The following is a 20,390-nucleotide window of genomic DNA, read 5'->3' as shown; positions in this document are numbered from 1 at the left end:
TTGCGTGGGATTTTCGTGCTGGGATTCATTTCATATAATTAGGATGTAAAGACTCATTTGGTAGCATATCTACCCCACTCGCCTGCCTAGCCATCCATCCACCAACTCACCCAACTGACCCATTCATCCATCTACACAAGGATACATTCACACACTGATTCATAATAATTCACACACTGAGTTACCAATTTACACTCCTATATCTACCAAAGCACCCACACACCGATTCACCCACACACCACTCGCACACTCATTCATCTACGCACTAATCCACTCAACCATTTACTCACTCACCTACCCACCTATTCACCAACCATCTCAAGCATTGCCCCACCCACCAACTCATCCATTCACTGACCTCCCCATCCTCTCAACAACCAACTCCCCAATCTGCCCACTATTTCACCAACCTACTCACTCACCTACCCACCCTTCTATTTGCCCACGCAGTCATCCATTCACTGACCTACCCACCATTTCAACCACCCACTCACCAATCCACTCGCTCATTCACCCACCTACCCAATAACCTCTCCACACACCCATACCCACCCTCCTGCCCATCCGCCCACCCGCCGTGATGGCCATGTCCTACGCTAGGGAGACGCTGGCTATGGATGTCCTCGACATGAACGCGCTCATTACCAGAAAGCTCGTTATCGTTAATGCACGCGAGACAGCACGTGTGTAGGTGTGCGCGTGTGAGCGTGCGCGCGTGTGCGTGCGAGCATGGATGTGCGTGTGTGCGCGAGTCCACGAAGATGCATGCACAGATGTGTGTGTGTGTGCGCGCGCATACGAGTGTGAACATAGGCGTGTGTATGAACTGTGTGTGTGTGTGTCTTTGCCTATGTGTCTTTGCCTATGTGTCTTTGCCTATGTGACGTCACCACGACGGTTGTTGTTGTTGTTGCCTATGTGGACTGTCTGCGCGTGCATCCATGCATGTGAATGTGTGTGGGGAGAGGTAGTGTAGCGGCTAGCGCGCTGCGCTACGAACCCGGAGACCCTAGTTCGATTCCCACCAAGGAAAACACCAGTGACGATTATCTGAACCGGTCGAGGGCCTCCCTTAGGTCGGCTCAGCCTCAAAATGAGTACCTGGTGCAGTGTGTAAACGTTATCCACTGGGGAGACAAAGGCGGCCGGGCGTGGTGTTGGCCACCCACCCCCTCGTGTGCCATGCCGGCCTTCATTACGTGCTCGCTAACAGCACTTGCCTCAACAGTCTGTTAAAGGCTATAGGGGGGATCTTTGTCTTGCTCAAAATGTGCGTATGTATGCCAGAGGATGCGTATGCGTGTGTGAACTGTGCCCGTAAGCATGCCTATCTGTGTGTGCACGTGCATGTATGTGTTCAAGTGTGTCCGTACGTGCAGTGTATATATACGGGTGCACGTGCACGAGTGTACATGCATGTGTGAAATGGCACCATGATTGAGCATATATGTAAGCATTTGTGGAAATGTCTGCTGAAATGTATGCTCATGGATGTGTTTATGCGAGGGAAATATCATTACAGAGGTAATATAACCCAAAAACCTCTATGATGGATATAAATATTAATTTAAACGTGCCTTGAGTGGTATTAATGTGTATGCATCATAAATTCTAAACGCGCTCGGAACGTCTGTGGTGCAGTACGCTACAAACCTGGTAACGCAAGTTAGATTTCTGACTCTGGCTGACATACGTGGCGAGTGATATCTTGACCTAGTAATGGGCCTCCCCTAGGTTAACTCGGCCTTAAATGAACATCTGTCATGGTGTGTAAACATTAGTTCTGTAAGGAGAAACTGTGGCTGGGCATGGTCCTGGTCACACCACCCCCAACATGCTTCTTGTAAGCCTTAATAGGTGCTCGCTAACAGTCTACGTTGGCCATAACGGGGACCTTGGTTTTTTTAAATATAAGATAAGAATGTGTATTCGTATGAATATATATGTGCAATGTATGTGTATATGTATTTGTCAAGCACGGTCTGTGTACAAACGTGCGTAATGTTGCTATATGGACGAGCGTGTAAGTGTACATATTCATGTAGGTATAAATGTGTATGACCGAGCGTGTGTAAGTATACATATACGAAGGTGTGTGTGTGGACCTATTGAGGCACGTAATTGTGTGAGCATGCATGCGAATGCGTGTGTGTAACACCGCGTGTCTGTATTCGCGTGCGTGCGTACAATGTGCGTACACTGGTGACACTTAAAACATTTTCACTGACAGCCACTTGCCCCAACATTCTATACAGCTCCACTGTGGAGCTTAGTCTCTGCACACGGTGACTGTCCGTGTCGTGTTGGCGATTGATCACCTGTGCCACTGCACGGCTGAATTCCAATTCCCTCTGCCCTCGTCTGCCCCTGCCAATCTGCACCTACTGCCCAGCTGTTGCTGCCCACCAGTCCCAGCTGCCCCATGCCAGCTGTTATGCACACCCGCTGCCCACAGCTGCTGCCCACTTGTGCCGAATGCCGACAGCCTACTGCCCACTAGCATCCTCCACCTTGCTCCTGTTGCATGTGTCTAGCTGTTGCCCACCTGCCCCTTCTCCCTGCATGTCCTTGCTACCCACCTGCCCATTCTTCCTGGCCTCGTCTGTGCTGTTCTCTCAATTGTGCCCACGCTGCCCAGGGCTACTGCCCGCCCAACCAGGCCTGCTGCTGAACGCTTGCCACTCAATTACTTTTGATTCCCCACAGCTCCCTGCTGCACGTTGCCGCTGCTCACCAGCCCCTATTGTCCACATCTGCTGTCTGCACCTCGCCCACACTTCCTATTGCCGGTGCCTCCTGCACACCCACGCCCCACTGCCCGTGCCTGCCGCCCCCGCCAGCACCGCCAATCTATGCCCGAGGCCAACGTGTATCCGGCTGCCCACCCAACCCACCCGCACCGCTCACGCCGACTACACAGTTACCACCGCCCACACACAACTCAAGCACTGGTGCTGGCGTGCGTCCGATCGCCCATCGCCCTTGCCCGCCTCTGCCCGCCTCTGCCCCTCCCTGCCAGCTGCCCATCACGACCGCCGTTCGCTCCTCCTCCCCCGGGGGCCGTTACTCACCGCGATGGCGGCGGCGGCGGCCGCCTGGTTGGCCTGGTGCTGCAGGGCCTTGACCTTGGCCTGCAGGTGGAGCGGCGGGTGGAAGTAGCGGCACTTGTGGCGTGAGCAGCGGCCCTTCACGAAGTCCATGCACACGGTGACGCGCCCGTCCGCCGGGTCCAGCAGGCCCCGCTCGGGGGGGTGCGCCAGGCGGCAGTCGTCCGCCGACAGGGGGCAACCCCCACGCACAAACTCCGAGCACACCTGGTGGCGGAGGTGTGGCGGAGGGAGGCGGTGGTGGTAGGCGGTGTGGGAGCGGGTAGGCGTGATGACGACGCGATGGCTGGTTCGGTTTGGCAGTCACCTTTATTTGAGTACGAGTGCGCGTCGCCAGTATATGCTCGTCTGTGTGCGTGCATGCATGCGAGCGATTATGCCTGTACATGTGTATGACACTTCACGTGGCTTCAGTGTGCACCTAGCCTGGCACAAGCGCCGTGGTGACATCATCGCCACTTCATGGCAAACGGCGGTTGGTCTTGATATGTGTGTATGTGTGCGTGTGGGGAGTGGTAGTGTAGTGGTTAGCACGTTGTGCTACGAATCCGGTGAAAGGAGTTTAATTCCCGCTCAGGACCATTAACGGTGGTGAATATTTTAACCGGCCCTTGGCCTTCTTCTAGGTCGACTCAGCTTAAAATGAGTACCTGGTGCAGTGTGCAAACGTCGCCATTCGGGAGACAAAGGCGGCCGGGCGTGGTGCTGGCCAACCACCACCTCGTGTACCGTGCCGGCCTTCACAGGTGCTCGCTAACAGCACTTGCCCCTACAGTCTGTCAAAGGCCATACAGGGGATCTTTGTCCGTGCGTGTCGTGCGTACGTACGTCCAGCTTGTCCGTGCGTAGGGGTCGCATCCCGGGCTGCAGGGCGCTAGCGGCCGTTGCCGCCGCCATGGCGCCGGGCGCATGCGCGTTCATGACGAGCGCCGCGTGGGTGCCCGGCATGGCGCCCCCAGCCGTGGCCAGGACATCCGGTGGGAGGTAGCCGAGGCCCGGGGTCGCCGGGGACAGGTAACTCAGGTATGGCATCGGGGAGGCCGGCTGCGAGTACATGCTCTGCGGGGTTCATGGGGTCGAGAGAACACGGCGTCGCAGGGGATAATGGGGTCGAGTGCAGCGCACGCCCAGCTTTGGTGCTGTGCATCTCCAGCAAGACGGGGGGCGGCTGTGAATCTTTACCCAGGGTGCCCCACGCGTCACTACCCATGGGGGCCATGTGTCGATTCCCATGAAAGTGCTCTTCGTGAGCACCTATGAAGGCCGGCACGGCCTTAGTGGCGATGTTTACGACCTAGGGGAGGCCCAGGACCGGTTCAGATAATCGTCTCTGGTGTGAGTGAGAATAAAACCCGGGTTGCCGGATTCGTAGCGCAGCACGCTAACCGCTACACTACCGCTCCCCATGTACGTGCAGATACAAAGAGACCCCTCCCCCCCCTCCCAAATAGCCTCAACAGACTGTTGGGGCAAGTGCTGTTAGCGAGCACTTATGAAGGCAGACACAAAGACCTGCACACACAAGCGCACGCACACACACGCACACACACGCACACACACACGCGTGCACCAGGACCGTCTAATTTTGGGGTTTTGGTGGGGGGGAAACGGGGGGAGGCAGCGCCCTCACCAGCTGGGGGTAGGAGTGCATGGGCGCGAGCATGGAGGGCGCCATCATCTGCATGTGCGCCATAGCCGTGAGGTTCTTCTGCTGGATCAGGTTGTTTTTGCCGTTAATCTCGAGCTGCGTCTTGAGGTGCGCGGGTGGGTGCAGGTACTTGCAGTTCTCACGCGTGCAGCGGCCCTGACACAGTGACGGCACGCGCACGCAACGTGACGCACACACCCGAGGGTCCGAGCACGTACACGTATGCGTGGGGAAGGACAACAAACCAAATACAAATAGCAGTTGTGGAGGCGTACACGTGAACGATCGCACGCGTGCGCACGCAGGCACACGCACTCGCTCCCCCGCGGGCTCACTGGGACACTCGCACTCACCTGCACACGCCGATACGCTCACTAATACAAAGATCCCACCTATACCCTCGGCAAGTCCTGTGAGCGAGCGACTATTAAGCCTGCACGGCACTGAAGGGTGCGTGGCCAGCACCGCGCCAAGCCGCCTTCGTCTCCTCCCCAGTGCTGATGTTTATACACACAGAACCAGGTACTCATTTAAGTCCGAGTCGACCTAGAGGAAGCCCAGGACTGGTTCAGATATGTGTCACCGATGTTGACCGAGGGAACCGAACTCAGGTCCTCTGGTTCGTAGTGCAGGATGGTAACCACTACGCTACCACTAAAACAATAACAGCCGCCATTCGCCACTAAGTGCCGGTGACGTCACCACGGCGCCCGTGTCAGGCCAGGTGCACTTTGAGGCCACGTGAAGTGTCGAAAGCTCGCTGACAGGAGGTCATGGGACAGACCCAGGTGTCCATGGGTTGATTGACTGAGATGCCTGGCAGAAGCACCAGCTGTGCCCCATACTGTGCCAACTTTCAGCATTTTAGCCACCTGGCACTCATTGTTGTGAGCATTGCTCCTCTGCCCTCTGTTGTTGTTGGAAAGCGACCACCTCCAACTACCCAGTAGCAGCTTCCCTCACGAGCCTCCCACCCACATACACACACACACACAGACACACACAACAACAACCACCGCCATTCGCCACTAAGTGGCGGTGACGTCACCACGACGCTTGTGCCAGGCCATGTGCACCTTGAGGCCACGCACACACGCACGCAGACACACACACAGACACACACACGCACCTTGAGTGAGTCGAAGCAGGCTATGACGCGCCCGTGGGGGGCGCTCACGTGCTTGGGGGGGTGGGCGTAGCGACACTCCTCCGCAGTGCGCGAGCACGCGCCCCTCTGGAACTCACGGCACACCTACGCAGGCATGAGTAAACACACGACATGCGTACACACACACACACACGACACATGTACACGGGTGCGCACGCAGGTCTGGGCAGGCACACACGCAAGAGAACTCTTGCCCACGGGTTTAAATAGTTTACTCTATATTTAAGACCGAAAGAGGAAGATTTTTTTCACAATCCTGGCTAATCGCCTGATGGAGCTGGCTGTTCTAATCGCCGGCGAAACGTCACAGTACTCAGTATTGTAAACGTTGTGGGTTTACTCTCCAACACACCGGTGTGCTGAAGCAATAACTGATTGGCACGTTTTGTTTACCTGACGACGGGTTTAGCGACACGCTTTTCTATTTACAAGATCCGACTAAAAAAAATCTTATGGATCTTGCTCACGAGCATGAGTACACACACTGCGTGCACAGAGCTTGACGGATCCGGGGGGAACGGTAGTGCAGGGTTGGGGGTGTCTGGTGGGGGGGGGGCACAAAAGGGCCTAGGGGAGGGCTTCACGAGCGAGTGTTTCAGGGGGGGGGGGGGGGGGGGGCAGGGGCGACGACTCTAGAATAGGCACGTGGGACAAATTAGGTAATGGCGGTGGCGCCCGTGAGATGCGGTCACACAGCAGCGTTGCAGATCGGTGCTGGACTCTGCATGCGTGCGCACGCTACCAATTCTACAGCCAGACACTTTTCTGCTGTGTGGAATTCGTCGAAAAACCGTGTGCACGGGACGTCTTGGCCAATCACGCTTTTCGTGCTCCCGTTTTTTTAAAATTTACTTTCACTTTGCAAAGACACGAAAATAAGTACGTTCAACCCAGTCGGAAAGCCTCTTTGGCCGTTTGACATACGGCGGACCCCTGCTTCGCAGTCATGTACGTATGCTGAACCTCTTTCGCACCGTACGCAGCCAACCGTGCTAATCGGAGGTGCGGGAGGGAAGGACAACGCACTAAACATGGCGAGTAACACGGCTTAAATTGTACGGCAGTAGGGGCGGCACAAGGGAGGTCAGAAGAGAAGTCTGTGGGGCCACTCGGGGATGTTTGGAGAGACAGCGAGGGGGATGTGGGGGGGGGGGAGGCAGCAGAGGATTGGGGGCGCAGCGAGCGGGTGCGGGAGTTTGTACAGAGCCACTCAGTGGGGTCTGGAGGGGTGGTTAGGAGAGTCTAGGGGGGCTCCGAGGGATAGCGTAGAGGGACGTCTGGGGGTGGATTCGTGGATAGCGCATAAGGTAGGGGGGGGGGTGTGGAGAAAGGTGTGTGGTGGGGGGAGTGCGGAGGTGGGGGTGGAGGGATGTCGAGGGGGGATGTGGAGGGGGGGTGTGGAGGGGTGTGGAGGTGGGGGGTGTGGAGGTGGGGGGTGTGGAGGTGGGGGGTGTGGAGGTGGGGGGTGTGGAGGTAGGGGGTGTGGGGAGGGGGGTGTGGGGGGGCGGCTGTGGCCATCAGTGCGTAGGCGACGGTATAAATGAGCTTTGAGAAGAGTCGAGGGAAGTTTGGGTGAGCCTTAAGGGGGTTGCGGGGATGGGGGAGGGGGAGGGCGCTACCTCGAGCGTGAGCCACTTGGTGTCGCGGGGCACCAGGCTGATGGGGGCCACGGCCGCCACCTCGCTGTTCATGGGCCCTGCTGCGAGGGAGCTCCCCCACCGACAGTCGGCTCCTGTGGGGAGAGGGAGAGAGAGCGACAGAGCGTGAGTGCGTGCGAGTGCAAGAGGCTTAGTAGATGCTAGGTCTACTCAGCCTTAAAAGGGCACCCGATGAACACGGTTGGCTACGTACGTACGGTGCGGGAGAAGTTCAATATACATACGCACAACAGCACTCGGTATGAGGGATGTTTGTCTTTGTGAGTGTGTACATAGGTGCGTGCATGTAGGTGTAAGAGTGCTGCGTTTAAGTATGCGAAGCGGTAGTAGCGGTTAGCGCATTACACGGCTACCCGAGTTTGATTCCTGCTAGCGACTAATTCAAGTGGCGGATATTTTAACTGGTGCTGGGCCTCCCCCTAGGTTAACTCGGCCTACCTGATGTGGTGCATAAAACATCAGTATTGGGGAGACAAAGGCGACCAGGCGTGGTGTTGGCCACCCACTCAATCGCCAACAGCAACCTGCCCCAACAGTCTATATGGAGAATCTTTGAGTTTCGAGTATGTTTACGTTGTACACGCACGTGTGAATATGGTTATATGTGTACGTATGCGCTCGTGTGTGTGTGTGTATGTCTTTGCGTGAAAAATAGGTTGGGGAATGATGGCAAAATTGGTTGGCGGCAATGCACTTCACTAGAAACACGGCGACCTGGGTTCAATTTCTAGCCATGCAACAGCGGCATGTGCTCCACATAAATCTGTCCAGGCTCTGCACGTTCGAAAGACTCGGCAATAAAACAAAAGGCGCCTGGTGTGGTGTCCACGCCAGCACTGGGGGGAGGCGATCGTGGCCGAGTGCGATGCCAACGCACCACGCCATCGCTTGTTGTGGCAGCCCTAATAGGCGCTTGTTAAAAACACTTGTTCCTACAGTGCATAAGGCGACAGGGGAGATGCGCGTGTTGTTTTGTGTCCAATGTAAGTCTATTTCACCGAGGCTTTCTTTCCAGTCTCATAGTTCACCTCCGATTAGCACGGTTGGCTAGGTACGGTTCAACATAGATAGCTACACAGCGGCTATCATGGGCATACGCACAGCAGGCTCATTCGACAGATGAACAGACTGTCCAATAAACACGCAAGCAGTCACGCGAACACACAGCCCTGGATATGCAACAACTGCCGCTCGCCACAAAGTGGCAGTGACGTCACTGTGGCGCTTGTGCCAGGCTAGGCGCTCCTCAGATATGCAGGCGGTTACAGAGCCTCACAGCTGTACGGGCAGTCACACAAACACAAAGCCTCATAGACATACAAAGATCCCCCCCGTATAGCCTGTACAGACTGTTGGGGCAAGTGTTGTTAGCGAGCACCTATGAAGGCCGGCACGGCACACGAGGGGGAGGGTGACGAGCACCACGCCCGGCCGCCTTTGTCTCCCTGGTGGCGATGTTTACACATCGCACCAGGTACACATTTGAGGCTGAGTCAACCTAAGGGAGGCCCAGGACCGGTTCAGATAATCGTCACTCGTGCTGGTCGTGAGCTAGAATAGAACTTTGGTTACCATGTCTGTAGCGCAGCGTGCTAACCACTATACTACTACTCCCCACAGTCACATAGACACACGACCTAAAGACACAGATGGTGTCAGGTGTGTTCATCTATAACAGAGGTCGTTGCCTTCTTTAAGAACACCGCGTAATTATAATGCAGGTTGAAGCACAGTCCCGTGATGACACTGTGAGATGTGTATGCAGACTGAACAAAGACTGAGGCACGTGGGTAGCATCTATAAGCATCCAGCAGCATCCCAATGCCTTGTGCGATGCTACGCCGAGGCAGCCGCTACGACCACTAATTTCTACTCGAGCGACGCAATCCTGTTCACTCTATCACGTTATATCCAATTCGCGTCATAAAAAGACGTGTTCCCTAATACATTCATCGCGTTGTATCCAATTCGCGTTATGAAAGCATGCGCTATGGAACTGACTGTACGTACTGTGCGTCTCAGACATAAGATCCAGAGCCATTGGGGTGAAAGAAGGCACACCCTCTGGCCTCTACACTATTTCACATCTTTTTTGACCATGCAGTTCTCAAGACACTTCCTATGGTTGGTTGTGCCAGAGGAATTTTCATCTGGTAGAGATACAATGGGATGAGGCTGATCGAAGCCTCGATCTATGGATGGCTCCCTACTGGGCAACCATGTTTCGTATTATTATGGACCTGGTAATTGCTGAGTTTTAGACTGCTAACCTGGAGCAGTCCACGAATACGTGGTGTGGCCTTACGATCAACCCTACTAAAACTTAACATCCCAACACTCTTCTTTGGTTCTTTCGGTAAAGTCACGTAGAATGAGAATAAATTAATAAATTGATAAAATAAAATAACACAATAATATTCTCACGACGTTTCGGGCACAACACAAGCGGCCTTCATCAGGTGAAGGGACGAGACTGTATGATGAAATCCGCTTGTGTTGTGGCCGAAACGTCGTGAGAATATTATTGTGTTATTTTATTTTATCAATTTATTATTTTATTCTCATTCTACGTGACTTTACCGAAAGAACCAAAGAAGATGAATCATTGCAGTCACGAAAGCTTTAAATCGAAAATCCCAACACTCCACTGCCTAACACTCTGTGAGTAATAGAGTAGTTATGAAGAGTGCAGAGGAATTGATGCGTGGTTACGAATTGATGCGTCGTTACAACCTACTCGAGCATCGCCGTGATGTGTGTTCTAGCTCCAATATCAACGTTAACGACGAATGACGATTATCGCGAAATCGATGTCTCATCGTCTTGTAAACGTGTACACTGTTTATTGCACCGACGCTGCGCTCTGCCGCACAGCATTTCCAGTACCATTGGAGATTGCCTTAAAGTTCCTCGACTGCGGCTCACTTGCCGTAAACCTGCCCGTGGGTCGGTCCTGTAATGCCGGGTAACTTTGCAGCACACAGACGCACATAACGCCCGCAACTGTCAGTGACAGAACAAGAAGGAAATATAATTTAAATAACTTCTACAATAGTCGAGGCTCACTGCGAGCCATGATGTGTGTTACAGGGGTATTTACGTACGATACTTTGCTGGATGGACGATACGATTCTCGTGGATATGCGAAATCGTACGTTACACGTGGTAGGATCATGGCAACCCCGCGACTACCCCTAACCCTACCCCCCCCCCCCCCCCCGACATCTCCCTCCACCTCTCCACCCCGGACCCCTGGCAGGGATTGAACTCCCCCACAAGAGGGGGAGCTGCAGTGCTGGTGGCGGCACCGAGCGGTATCCATGACGATGGTGATTATTTAACGAGGCCATGGATGAGGAGACTGCGGGGGGTCAGGAGAAGGGAGGGGCACAGACGCCGCACCCCCCCCCCACCCTCCTGACATGCCTAATTAGCCGCTAATTGGTGTAAGTGGTCGAGAAGGGGGCTCCTCCCAGGCGCACGGGGAGGGCAAAGCCACCACCTGGCACCACGTGTGTGTGTATCTGTGTGTGTGTATCCGTGTGCGTGTGTGCATCTGTGTGCGAGTGGACGGGTGCGAGGGACTGGTAACCCCTCCACATTCAATAAATTACCACTAAACCACGTCTAAAATATCTAATAGTACACCTTGCGGTGAGACAGGGTTGTCCTCTGGCTCCCACATTATATAACATATATTTTGACCACATAGTTCGTGAGGCCTTCAATAGCTGTACCGAAGGAATTTCCATCTGGTACAGAAATAATGAGAGGCTGATCGATGCCCTGGTGCGGTCAAGGGATGGCTCCCTATTGGTCAACCATGTTGTGTATGTCGATGATCCGGTAATCGCTGCTCACTCAGAGGAGGAGTTGGAGGCGCTGCTGCTAAACCTGGAGCTTGCCACTAAGAGGTGGGGCCTTACCATCAGCCCCACCAAAACTAAGCACCTGCCAGGGTATTTTGTACCATCGGACACTCCACCCCCACAACTTCCAATTGGTGATGGGGCAGTTGTGGAGAGAGTGGAGAGTTTCCCATAATTGGGCAGTGTTGTTTATGACCAGCTCCGGTTTAACAGCAGAGGTTTCACTCCGAATCAGTCGAGCGGCATTATATTTTCATCGGTTGCGTAACACTGTGTGGAAGCTACCTGGTCTGTCGCTCCGCACGAAGCTTCAGGTCTTCTCGGCCACAGTCATTCCCTTCCTTCTCTACGCTTGCGAAACGTGGACCCCCCTAATGGAACATCTTCGCCGGTGAGAAACATTTAGGCTGGTCTGCCTACGATCCACCCTGGGTTTAACCAGGCTGGATTGTGAGCTCACAAATCCTTGAAAGATCTGGACCAAGTCCCATCGGTGAGCTCCTCAGGCAGGCAAGGCTGCGTTGGCTGGGCCATGTAGCCCGCTTGCCAAATCACCGCATGCCTAAACAGCTTTTGTTCGGCCGGATCGAGGGGAACTAAACGGGCGCGGCACGGGCTAGAGAAGAGATGGAGTTATGTGGTACGGAAGGATGTGGAGCTGAGTGGACTTGCCGATGACTGGTACCAGCGGTGTCTGTGGAGGAGGCTCGTGAAGGATGCTACTGGGCAGTTGGGAGGCAGTCGCCCTCCAACAACAACGGAGGGCGGAGGAGCGACGCTCACAACAACGAGCAGAGCGCCGGGTGGCTAAAGCACAGCAAGTTGGCACAGTAGGGGGCACAGGTGTTGCATCAGCCACTCAACTCAGTCAGTCGACCCGTGGCACGTCGGTCTGCCCCGTGACCTCCTGCGAGCGGGCGTTCGACACTTCACGTGGCCTCAAGGTGCACACAGCCTGGCACAAGCGTTGTGACGTCGCCGCCACTTAAGTGGCGAATGGCGGTTGTTGTTGTTGAGTGGGAGGCGGTAATGTAGTGGTTAGCAGTAGTGCTGCGCTACGAACCTAGCGACCCGAGTTTGATTCCCGCTCATGGCTAACACCGACGACGATTATTTGAACTGGTCCTGGGCCTCCCCAAGGTCGACTCGGCCTCAAATGGTTACCTGATACGGTGTGTGAACATCGCGACTTTGGAAGCAAAGGCGGTCTAAGCGTGGTGCTGGCCACCCACCCTCTCGTGTATCGTGTCAGCCTTCACAGGTGCTCGCTAACAGCACTTGCCCCAAAAGTCTGTTAAGGCTACACAGGGGGATCTTTGTCTTTGTGTATCTGTGTGTGAGGATATCTTGGTGTGAGTATCTAGTAGGTGTGTGTGTGTGATTGTGGATAACTCCCACACACACACGCCATAAGATCCAGAGCCATTAGGGTGAAAGAAGGCACACCCTCTGGCCGCTACACTATTTCACATCTTTTTTGACCATGCAGTTCTCAGACACTTCCTATGGTTGGTTGTACCAGAGGAATTTTCATCTGGTAGAGATACAATGGGATGAGGCTGATCGAAGCCTCGGTCTATGGATGGCTCCCTACGGGGCAACCATGTTTCGTATTATTATGGACCTGGTAATGGCTGAGTTTTAGACTGCTAACCTGGAGCAGTCCACGAATACGTGGTGTGGCCTTACGATCAACCATACTAAAACTTAACATCCCAACACTCCACTGCCTAACACTCTGTGAGTAATAGAGTAGTTATGAAGAGTGCAGAGGAGATCCCATATCTGGGCAATTTTCTGGTGTGTGGTAACACAAGTCTCACTCAGTCGAGCAGCCTTATCTTTCCATCCACTGTGTAACACTACGCTGGCCGTGACGCTGCCCGGTCTGCTTGGACACAGTTATGCCCTCTTTGCCCTGTGCTTACAAAACATGAAACTGGAACATCTGCGCCGGCTTTAAAAATTCAGGCTGTCCTGCCTACTATCCATCCCAGATTTAACCAGACTGGATTGTGCGAAGAGCTCATCCTTGACATATCTGGACGGAGTACCGTCTGCGAGTTCCTCCAACGGGCGAGGCTGCAGGGCTTGGTCATGTAGCTTCCATGTACCCCAGCCACCGAATGACCAAGCGGCTTCTATTTGGCTGGATAGAGGGGGCTACACACAAACAACACGGGCTAGAGCAGGGGCTATTGTCCGAGTGTAGGGTGTGTTCGTGCGTCGGTCTGTGTGTGTGGTTGCGGAGAGCGGTCGGATAGTGGTTAGCAAATTGCGCCACGAAATCCGCTGACCTGAGTTCAATTCCATTTTAAAGCAAACAATGCCAATTATGTGAACTGGTAAACGGGCCTCAGGTAGGTCGACAGACACTAAAATTAGTACCTGGTGCGGCGTGTACACATCCGTACTGGGGAGATAAAAGCACTCGGACTCGCATCAATAGGTGAACGCTGACAGTGCTTTCCTCAGCATTCTGTTGGCTATGTGGGGGATCTTTACCTTTTTGGATGTTTGGGTTTGCATGCATGCATGCATGAGCATATGTGCGGATGTGTGAATGTGTGTGCAGTGCACTGATTAGCACGCTGTGCGACAATCCCGATTCCCGCTCACGGGCAACACCAGTGACAATTATATGAACCAGTCCTGGGCCTCCCCTAGGTCGACTCAGCCTTAATTGAGTACCTGGTGCATTGTGTAAACATCGCCACAAGGGAGACAAAGATGGACCGGCGTGGCGCTGGCCACCCAGCCCCTCGTGTGCCATGCTGGCCTTCATAGGTGCTACTTGCTAACAGCACTTGCCCCAACAGTCTGTTAAGGCTATATGGGGGATATTTTTCTTTGCCTTTGCAGTTGCGCGTGAATGTGGCCATATGTGCGTGTGTCCTTTTGGGGGCGTGGTAGTGCTGTGGTTGGTGCACTGCACTACGAGCCCAGTGACGCGAGTTTACTTCCCACTTACAACCAACAAAATTGCCGGCAAATATTCAAACCGGTATTGGGAACTCCCCGAGGTCGACGCTGGTGCAAGCTTCAGCATTGGGGAGGCAAAGGCGGCCGGGCGTGGCGTTGTCACCTACTGCGTAGTGTACCGAACTGGGCTAACTAACGCTTGCTTGCAGCACTTGCCCCAACAGCCGTAGCATGCTATGCGGGGGGGGGGGGGGGAGGAATGGATTTGTCACTGTAGCAACATTCTCGTAATGTTCCACAATCCGAACCTCGTAGACAGCAACCTGGACTCAATCCCCGCTACCTGTTATCTACACCGGCCAGTTCCTCCCCCAAGTCAAGTTCACGGTGGCATCTTGTTCAACGTCAAAGGCGGCCAGGTAGTCGTCATCCTTCTGGCCACGGCATCGGTGCTGGCCACGGCACCGGCACCAGCCCTTTCGAGTCGACCGTTACAGGTGCTCGCTAATACGACTGTCTCGGCGCCATTACGTAACGCAGTATAAACGCTGCGGTGGCGCGGCGGTTGGCACACCGAGCTCATAACCCGGCAAACCTCGAGCAGGATACCAGGCTCCCGCCTCTCACCAATGTGCACTGAGACAAGCGTGGTGAAGTATGGTCACATCAACCCTCATGACCCATGCAGCAGTGGAGCGAGGAAGGGCGGTACATTGCATTTACACCGCAAAACGTGTGCAAAACTCTACGATGCCCGAAGGCAGCTACGGTGACTCTTTATAAACTTTAAACAGATTGTGTAACGTGACTCCTCGCTTCCATTCTGATACCATTTATAAGAATGGCACACTTAGAGCAAAACAAGCAAAAGCTATGGGCAGGGCCCGGGAGGAGAACCCACATACTCGTCACTATTCACTTCAAGACTCCCCACAAAGCGATGATTCAGACACAATGTTGGGGTTAAGATTCGACTCTAGGAATCCACATTCTTGTATTGTCTGTACTGTCGGTCTCGTTTGTATGATTATATATTGTTCATATGGTGCCTCGTTGATTTTGTGTCCGCTCGCTTGTTCAGCATCCGGTGAGCTATGAAGCTCTTTTTCACAGATGTCCAGTGGAGGCATGGGGTCAGAAAGTTACAACAAACAATACAAAAATACGATCGGAGTTCAAAGTTAAGGAAAGGTAAGCAAATGAGTAAAAATAAGCCAAAACTAAACAATGTTTAATTTAATCAGGTTAAGCCCACTTAGCTATTAGTTATTTCTCCCAAGTGACCGGGCCACAAATGATAGCTCAACGAAAGTGGCTCATCACGTGGAAATGTACAGCAGCCAAAATATATAAATAGCTGCGCAATGAGGCATCGATTTACCATTTTAAAAGAAATGATCACGCTCACTATTCAGAGACGGGTGACAGAACGGCAGCCGAAGGAGGCAACGCACCCCAGACGATGGCCGCTGTGCAGATGTAGCGATGAGTTCCGCTCATGCGCACGAGTGCGATGGAGTGCGATGGATCGCTAGTGCGGGTTGTAACATTTCGGGAGCGACTGGGTTAGGCCTTGGTCCAGAAGTGTCTCGACCATGGCTGCTGCTGCTGCTGCTTTATGTTATGTTTAGGCGAATGGAGCAAACAAGACTGCATAAGCGACCCCGCCCCCCCCAAAAAAGTGACAAAAATAGAATTGAATCTGGAATCGAATCGCGACACCGAATCGCGAGAATCAATTGAAACTGGGGCAGGGTGGTGCTAGGCGGGGAGTGAATTATTCGGTGCCCATGAATACAATCTCCGTCGCAATCATCGCTACGTGGACAATTCCCCTGACTAATCTCTCTTCTCCCTTTCCTCCTCTCCCTCTCTGTCCCAGCCCCATCTCTACCCCCTCTTTCCCTCGCTGGGGAAATCTGGCTCGAATCCCCTGTTGTCCGGGCTGCGATCGATTCGAGAGACGGGCAGGGGGAGGGAGTGATACTGTAGAACGTGGTGGTGGTGGTGGTGATGTAAGAGTAAAGGTTGTGCCTGTAAGGTGAGAGTGGAGTGGTACAGGGAACAGGGATGCGGGACAGTGGTGAGAGTGAGCGTGGAGCACGGTGGTGGGAGAGACCGAGTGAGAGGAGTGAACACGTTGATGGGAAGGAGAGAGTGTTTGTGGTGAGAGAGTGCGAGAGGATCGCGGGTGAGAGCGAGTGAGAAAGCGAGGAGCAATGTGATGGAGAGGGGGGGGGTATGAGAGAACGAACGAGGAGACAGGTGGACACGGCAGGTGTAAAGTGTGGGAGGCGGTCTCGCAACGTTCAGCGTGCTACGCTACGAACCCGGTGATCCAAATTCGATTCCCGCTCGTGACCGACACCGGTAACGATTATCAGAACCGGTCCTGGGCTTCCCTTAGGTCGACTCGGCCTCAAATGAATACCTGGTGCGATGTGTAAACATCGCCACTGGAGAGACAAAGGCGGCCAGGCGTGGTGTTGATCACCTACTGCATAGTGTACTGAGCCGGCCATAACAGATGCTCGCTTGCAGCATTTTTCCCCATCAGTCTGTTAAGTCTACACGGGGGAGGCAGTGGGTTTCTTTGTCTTTCGAGGCCCTAATAAAAGCGAACCAATTGGCAAAAACGACTATACCGTGTACGAATATCATGCAGTGCGTTCACGTGACATCTGCAGCCAACCGAGGCCACTACACTCACCCAAGTATAAAGGGAACGGAATCTCTTCTTGCATCGAACTTGGGACGTTGAATCGCGAAAACAGCCACAATCTGATGGAGGGGTGGGGGTAGGGGGGGGCGGAGCGGGGGTGTCGCGCATCTCTTCAATTTTTGTGAATTATCCGAGCGCTGTGCATTTTGTAGTGCCTCTTAGTGGCTTGCAAGTGTCACGCGAGCTCCTCGCACACACAACGCAGTGATAATTTATAGGCCACGGGCCACAAAAAACCACCCCAGTCCTGTAATATAAACGTCTTGTGGCCAAACAGGGCAAGCACACCTGTGCAATTACGTCAATTGGGTGTCACCTTTATATAGGCGTAGCGACACAGACTATGTTATCATATAATTACAATACAAAGTGATATATGCGGCATATTAATGTGACCGCATATTAAGACACTGTACAGATGGAGGGGGAATGTTTATTTTATGCAGAGGCAGGATGTAACAGTTGGCTAAATTAATCTAGAGTGTCCATGTGGGTATATGCGTCTATGATCGGCCTCTGTGGAGGAGGCTCGTGAAGGATGCTTCCGGGCAGTTGGAGGCAGTCGTCCTCCAGCAACAGCGGAGGGCAGAGGAGCAACACTCACAACTAGGAACAGAGCGGGGGTGTATAAAACGCAGCAAGTCGGCACACTAGGGAGAAAAGGTAGTGCATCTGCCAGTCATCTCAGTCAATGAACCCATGGCACCTGGGTCTGTCCCGTGACCTCCTGCCAGCAAGCCTTCGACACTTCACAGGGTTTCCAGGTGCAACAAGCGTGGCACAAGCGCCATGGTGACCTCACCGCTACGTAGTGTTGTGGTTGTCTCGATTTGAGACTGTAGCTCACTATGCGAGTCTATGGGCTTTTGATTGAGTCTATGGGTCTATGCGAGTTTGGGGTCTCTGTGTGAGTAAATGCAATACAATAAGGATTCATATAATAGATTTTCAGTGAGGCCACTTCATGATCTGGACACATTTGTAGGTTGCGTAACCCTCCGCGACCCGACAAAACCATAATAATTAAATTGGCTTGTGTAAAAGCGTTGATCATGCTACATTTTTTTGTTTAAGCTCACCAGTAAGTTGAAGAACAATTCTCACATCCAAATGTAGCTGTCAGACACAGCGTTTAATTTGAAACTACGTCAAGAAACCTCAGGTCATTGATGGCGCATTTCTTGGCTTACTTATTTTATAGAGAGACGCAGTCGGTTGTAGGCAGAGAAAAGAAGAGTCTAGCCTGGATGTGAACAGGAGGCAGAAAGTATCCGGAACGGATGGCCGGGGAGAAGGGCATTTCAGACTATGGGAGCAGCAGAGAAGAATGAATGACTTGGCCATATTAGACATTGCAAATGCAACAGCATAATCGAGGCTAATTCATGATTAAAATTGCTAACTCTAATTGTGATTATTCATTGAATCGTGTACATGTGTGTCCAGTGACTGGTCAGCATATTTACATATAGAATCTAAACAAATCTAATTATAACGCAAATGAAAGTGTTGTAACAAAACGAACACAGGACATCCGCTCCCAAGTGATGGACGCAGATTGAAATATACAAACGAACTATTCTGTACGTGCCTATGACCAAATTTCCTGGAATGTGCCCATTCTCAAGAGGTTAAGCAGGCTTGAGCCTGCGTAGTGCATGTATCTACGCTTTCCGCCTTCACCACAACCCGCATCTCAGGCTTAATTCCCTTCAATGCTCAAGGCTGGCACAGCCTGCCATTGGAAACAGCCAATAGGAAGTTAGGGGGAACGGGGCGGAGAAGTCTATGCTATTGGGCAATTCCACGATCTCTGACGTACGTTTCAGACACTTTACAAAAAAATGTGGGCATAATTGCCAAGTGGCTTTTGACTTGGGCATAGCACGTCGACCAATCGGGGCTGACCAAGTCAGATGCAAATCATCTGCCCAACCTTCCTCGACGGGAGAAAACGCTCGCAAAATACGACGGCGTCGGGCGTGCTGGGTGGGCCAAACTGATATTTTTTTCTCATCCACGCTGGGATGGAGAGAGACGATGGATTTGAGTCGCTCGTATCAAACCAATGACTCGGTAGACAAGAACAAGTATTCTGAACATATCGGTGGTCACCTTCACAATGACACTCACAACGTAATACTATAACAAGTGTGAAACTTTGACTCCCAAAGGTTGCCCCAATCTGTGGAACTGCTCCAATGAAATTCAAATGCATTTGACTTGGGGCCCACGGCCGATAATGGAGCTGCTAACACGTTAATATCAACGTTACATTTTTGTGTAGCATCATCGAAGTGTGCTGGTATATACTACGATACACCATACTTCTCAACACCAAACAAGAAGAGTGTACCGGCACTTTTCACAACGGTTCCTACTCGTACGCCACGATGTTTCCACAGAGGGGAAAACGGGAGTGGACATGGGCTGCAGGGAGAACGAGATCTTCATACCGGGACTTCTACATTTTGACCGTTAATTAAACCAACACGCACACGCAATTAGTGCGTGTGTGCTGGGTTATGAGATAGCAGTTCGAAGCAACGCTTGCAAGCAAAACGAGGAAGAAAAATCTTGCACATTGCGCGGATTCTGTAGCAGTTTCCCAACGTGCGCACGTCCGCAGAAGTGTTAAATTTGCCGACAATAATGCTGGCGTTTCAAGCCCCCGCAACAAGGTGACGTCACAAGGCAGGTGACGTGCAACATTCTCGGCGATGTTACACGTAACGGCGACATCACCTCTGCTGGCAACGTGAATCCTTTTGACGTTGGCCCTTTTTACCGCCAGGTTATTGGCAACTCTCCGAATCAATGTGGGTTAAGCGCCTCATCGCAGAGCAACCTTATATACAACTTTATTGTTAGTTATTCTTAGCTCTTTCGGTAAAGTCACGTTGAAGGGAAACAATAAAATAATAAAATATATAAAACAATAAAAAAATTCACGACGTTTCGACCATAACACAAACGGTCATCATCAGGTGTGAAAAAAAAACGGCAAGAAACATTTGAAAGAAGTGTTTCTTGCCGTTGGTTTTTCACACCTGATGATGACCGTTTGTGTTATGGTCGAAACGTCGTGAGATTTTTTATTGTTTTATGTGTATATATTATTATTTTATTATTTCCCTTCAACGTGACTTTATCGAAAGAGCTAAGAATATGAATTACTGCAGTCACGAAAGCTTTAAATCAAAATTTATTGTTAGTTCTTATTGGATCATCTTTACAGATTTATCTTGCCACCCTCCCTCCCCCCAACCACCCTCTCCAAATTTACAATTCTAATG

The 20,390-nt window shown here is 52.4% G+C and overlaps 1 protein-coding gene across 4 annotated transcripts in view; it reads right to left on the bottom strand.

Annotated features, from left to right (window-relative positions):
• The window catches only part of LOC116944610 (muscleblind-like protein 2a), a 46,947-nt gene that overhangs the window by 20,677 nt on the left and 5,880 nt on the right, over positions 1-20,390 (bottom strand). For 3 of the 4 annotated variants that reach the window (XM_032958328.2, XM_032958330.2, XM_032958329.2), the window contains exons 2-7: positions 17,083-17,153; positions 7,543-7,655; positions 5,885-6,007; positions 4,738-4,911; positions 3,936-4,166; positions 3,072-3,314 (exon numbers count right to left, since the gene is read on the bottom strand). In XM_032958328.2, coding sequence (XP_032814219.1) covers positions 3,072-3,314; positions 3,936-4,166; positions 4,738-4,911; positions 5,885-6,007; positions 7,543-7,655; positions 17,083-17,116 — 918 coding nt within the window. In that variant the 5' untranslated portion in view covers positions 17,117-17,153. The remainder of the gene's footprint in view (positions 1-3,071; positions 3,315-3,935; positions 4,167-4,737; positions 4,912-5,884; positions 6,008-7,542; positions 7,656-17,082; positions 17,154-20,390) is intronic. The other variant, XM_032958331.2, reaches the window with a different exon arrangement.

The sequence above is a fragment of the Petromyzon marinus genome, chromosome 21 (assembly GCF_048934315.1).
Source record: "Petromyzon marinus isolate PM22_M1 ecotype Great Lakes invasive population chromosome 21, UKy_Petmar_22M1.pri1.0, whole genome shotgun sequence".
Classification (NCBI taxonomy): domain Eukaryota; kingdom Metazoa; phylum Chordata; class Hyperoartia; order Petromyzontiformes; family Petromyzontidae; genus Petromyzon; species Petromyzon marinus.
Note: the sequence above shows the minus strand (reverse complement) of the source record. Positions and strands in the feature narration are given on the sequence as shown.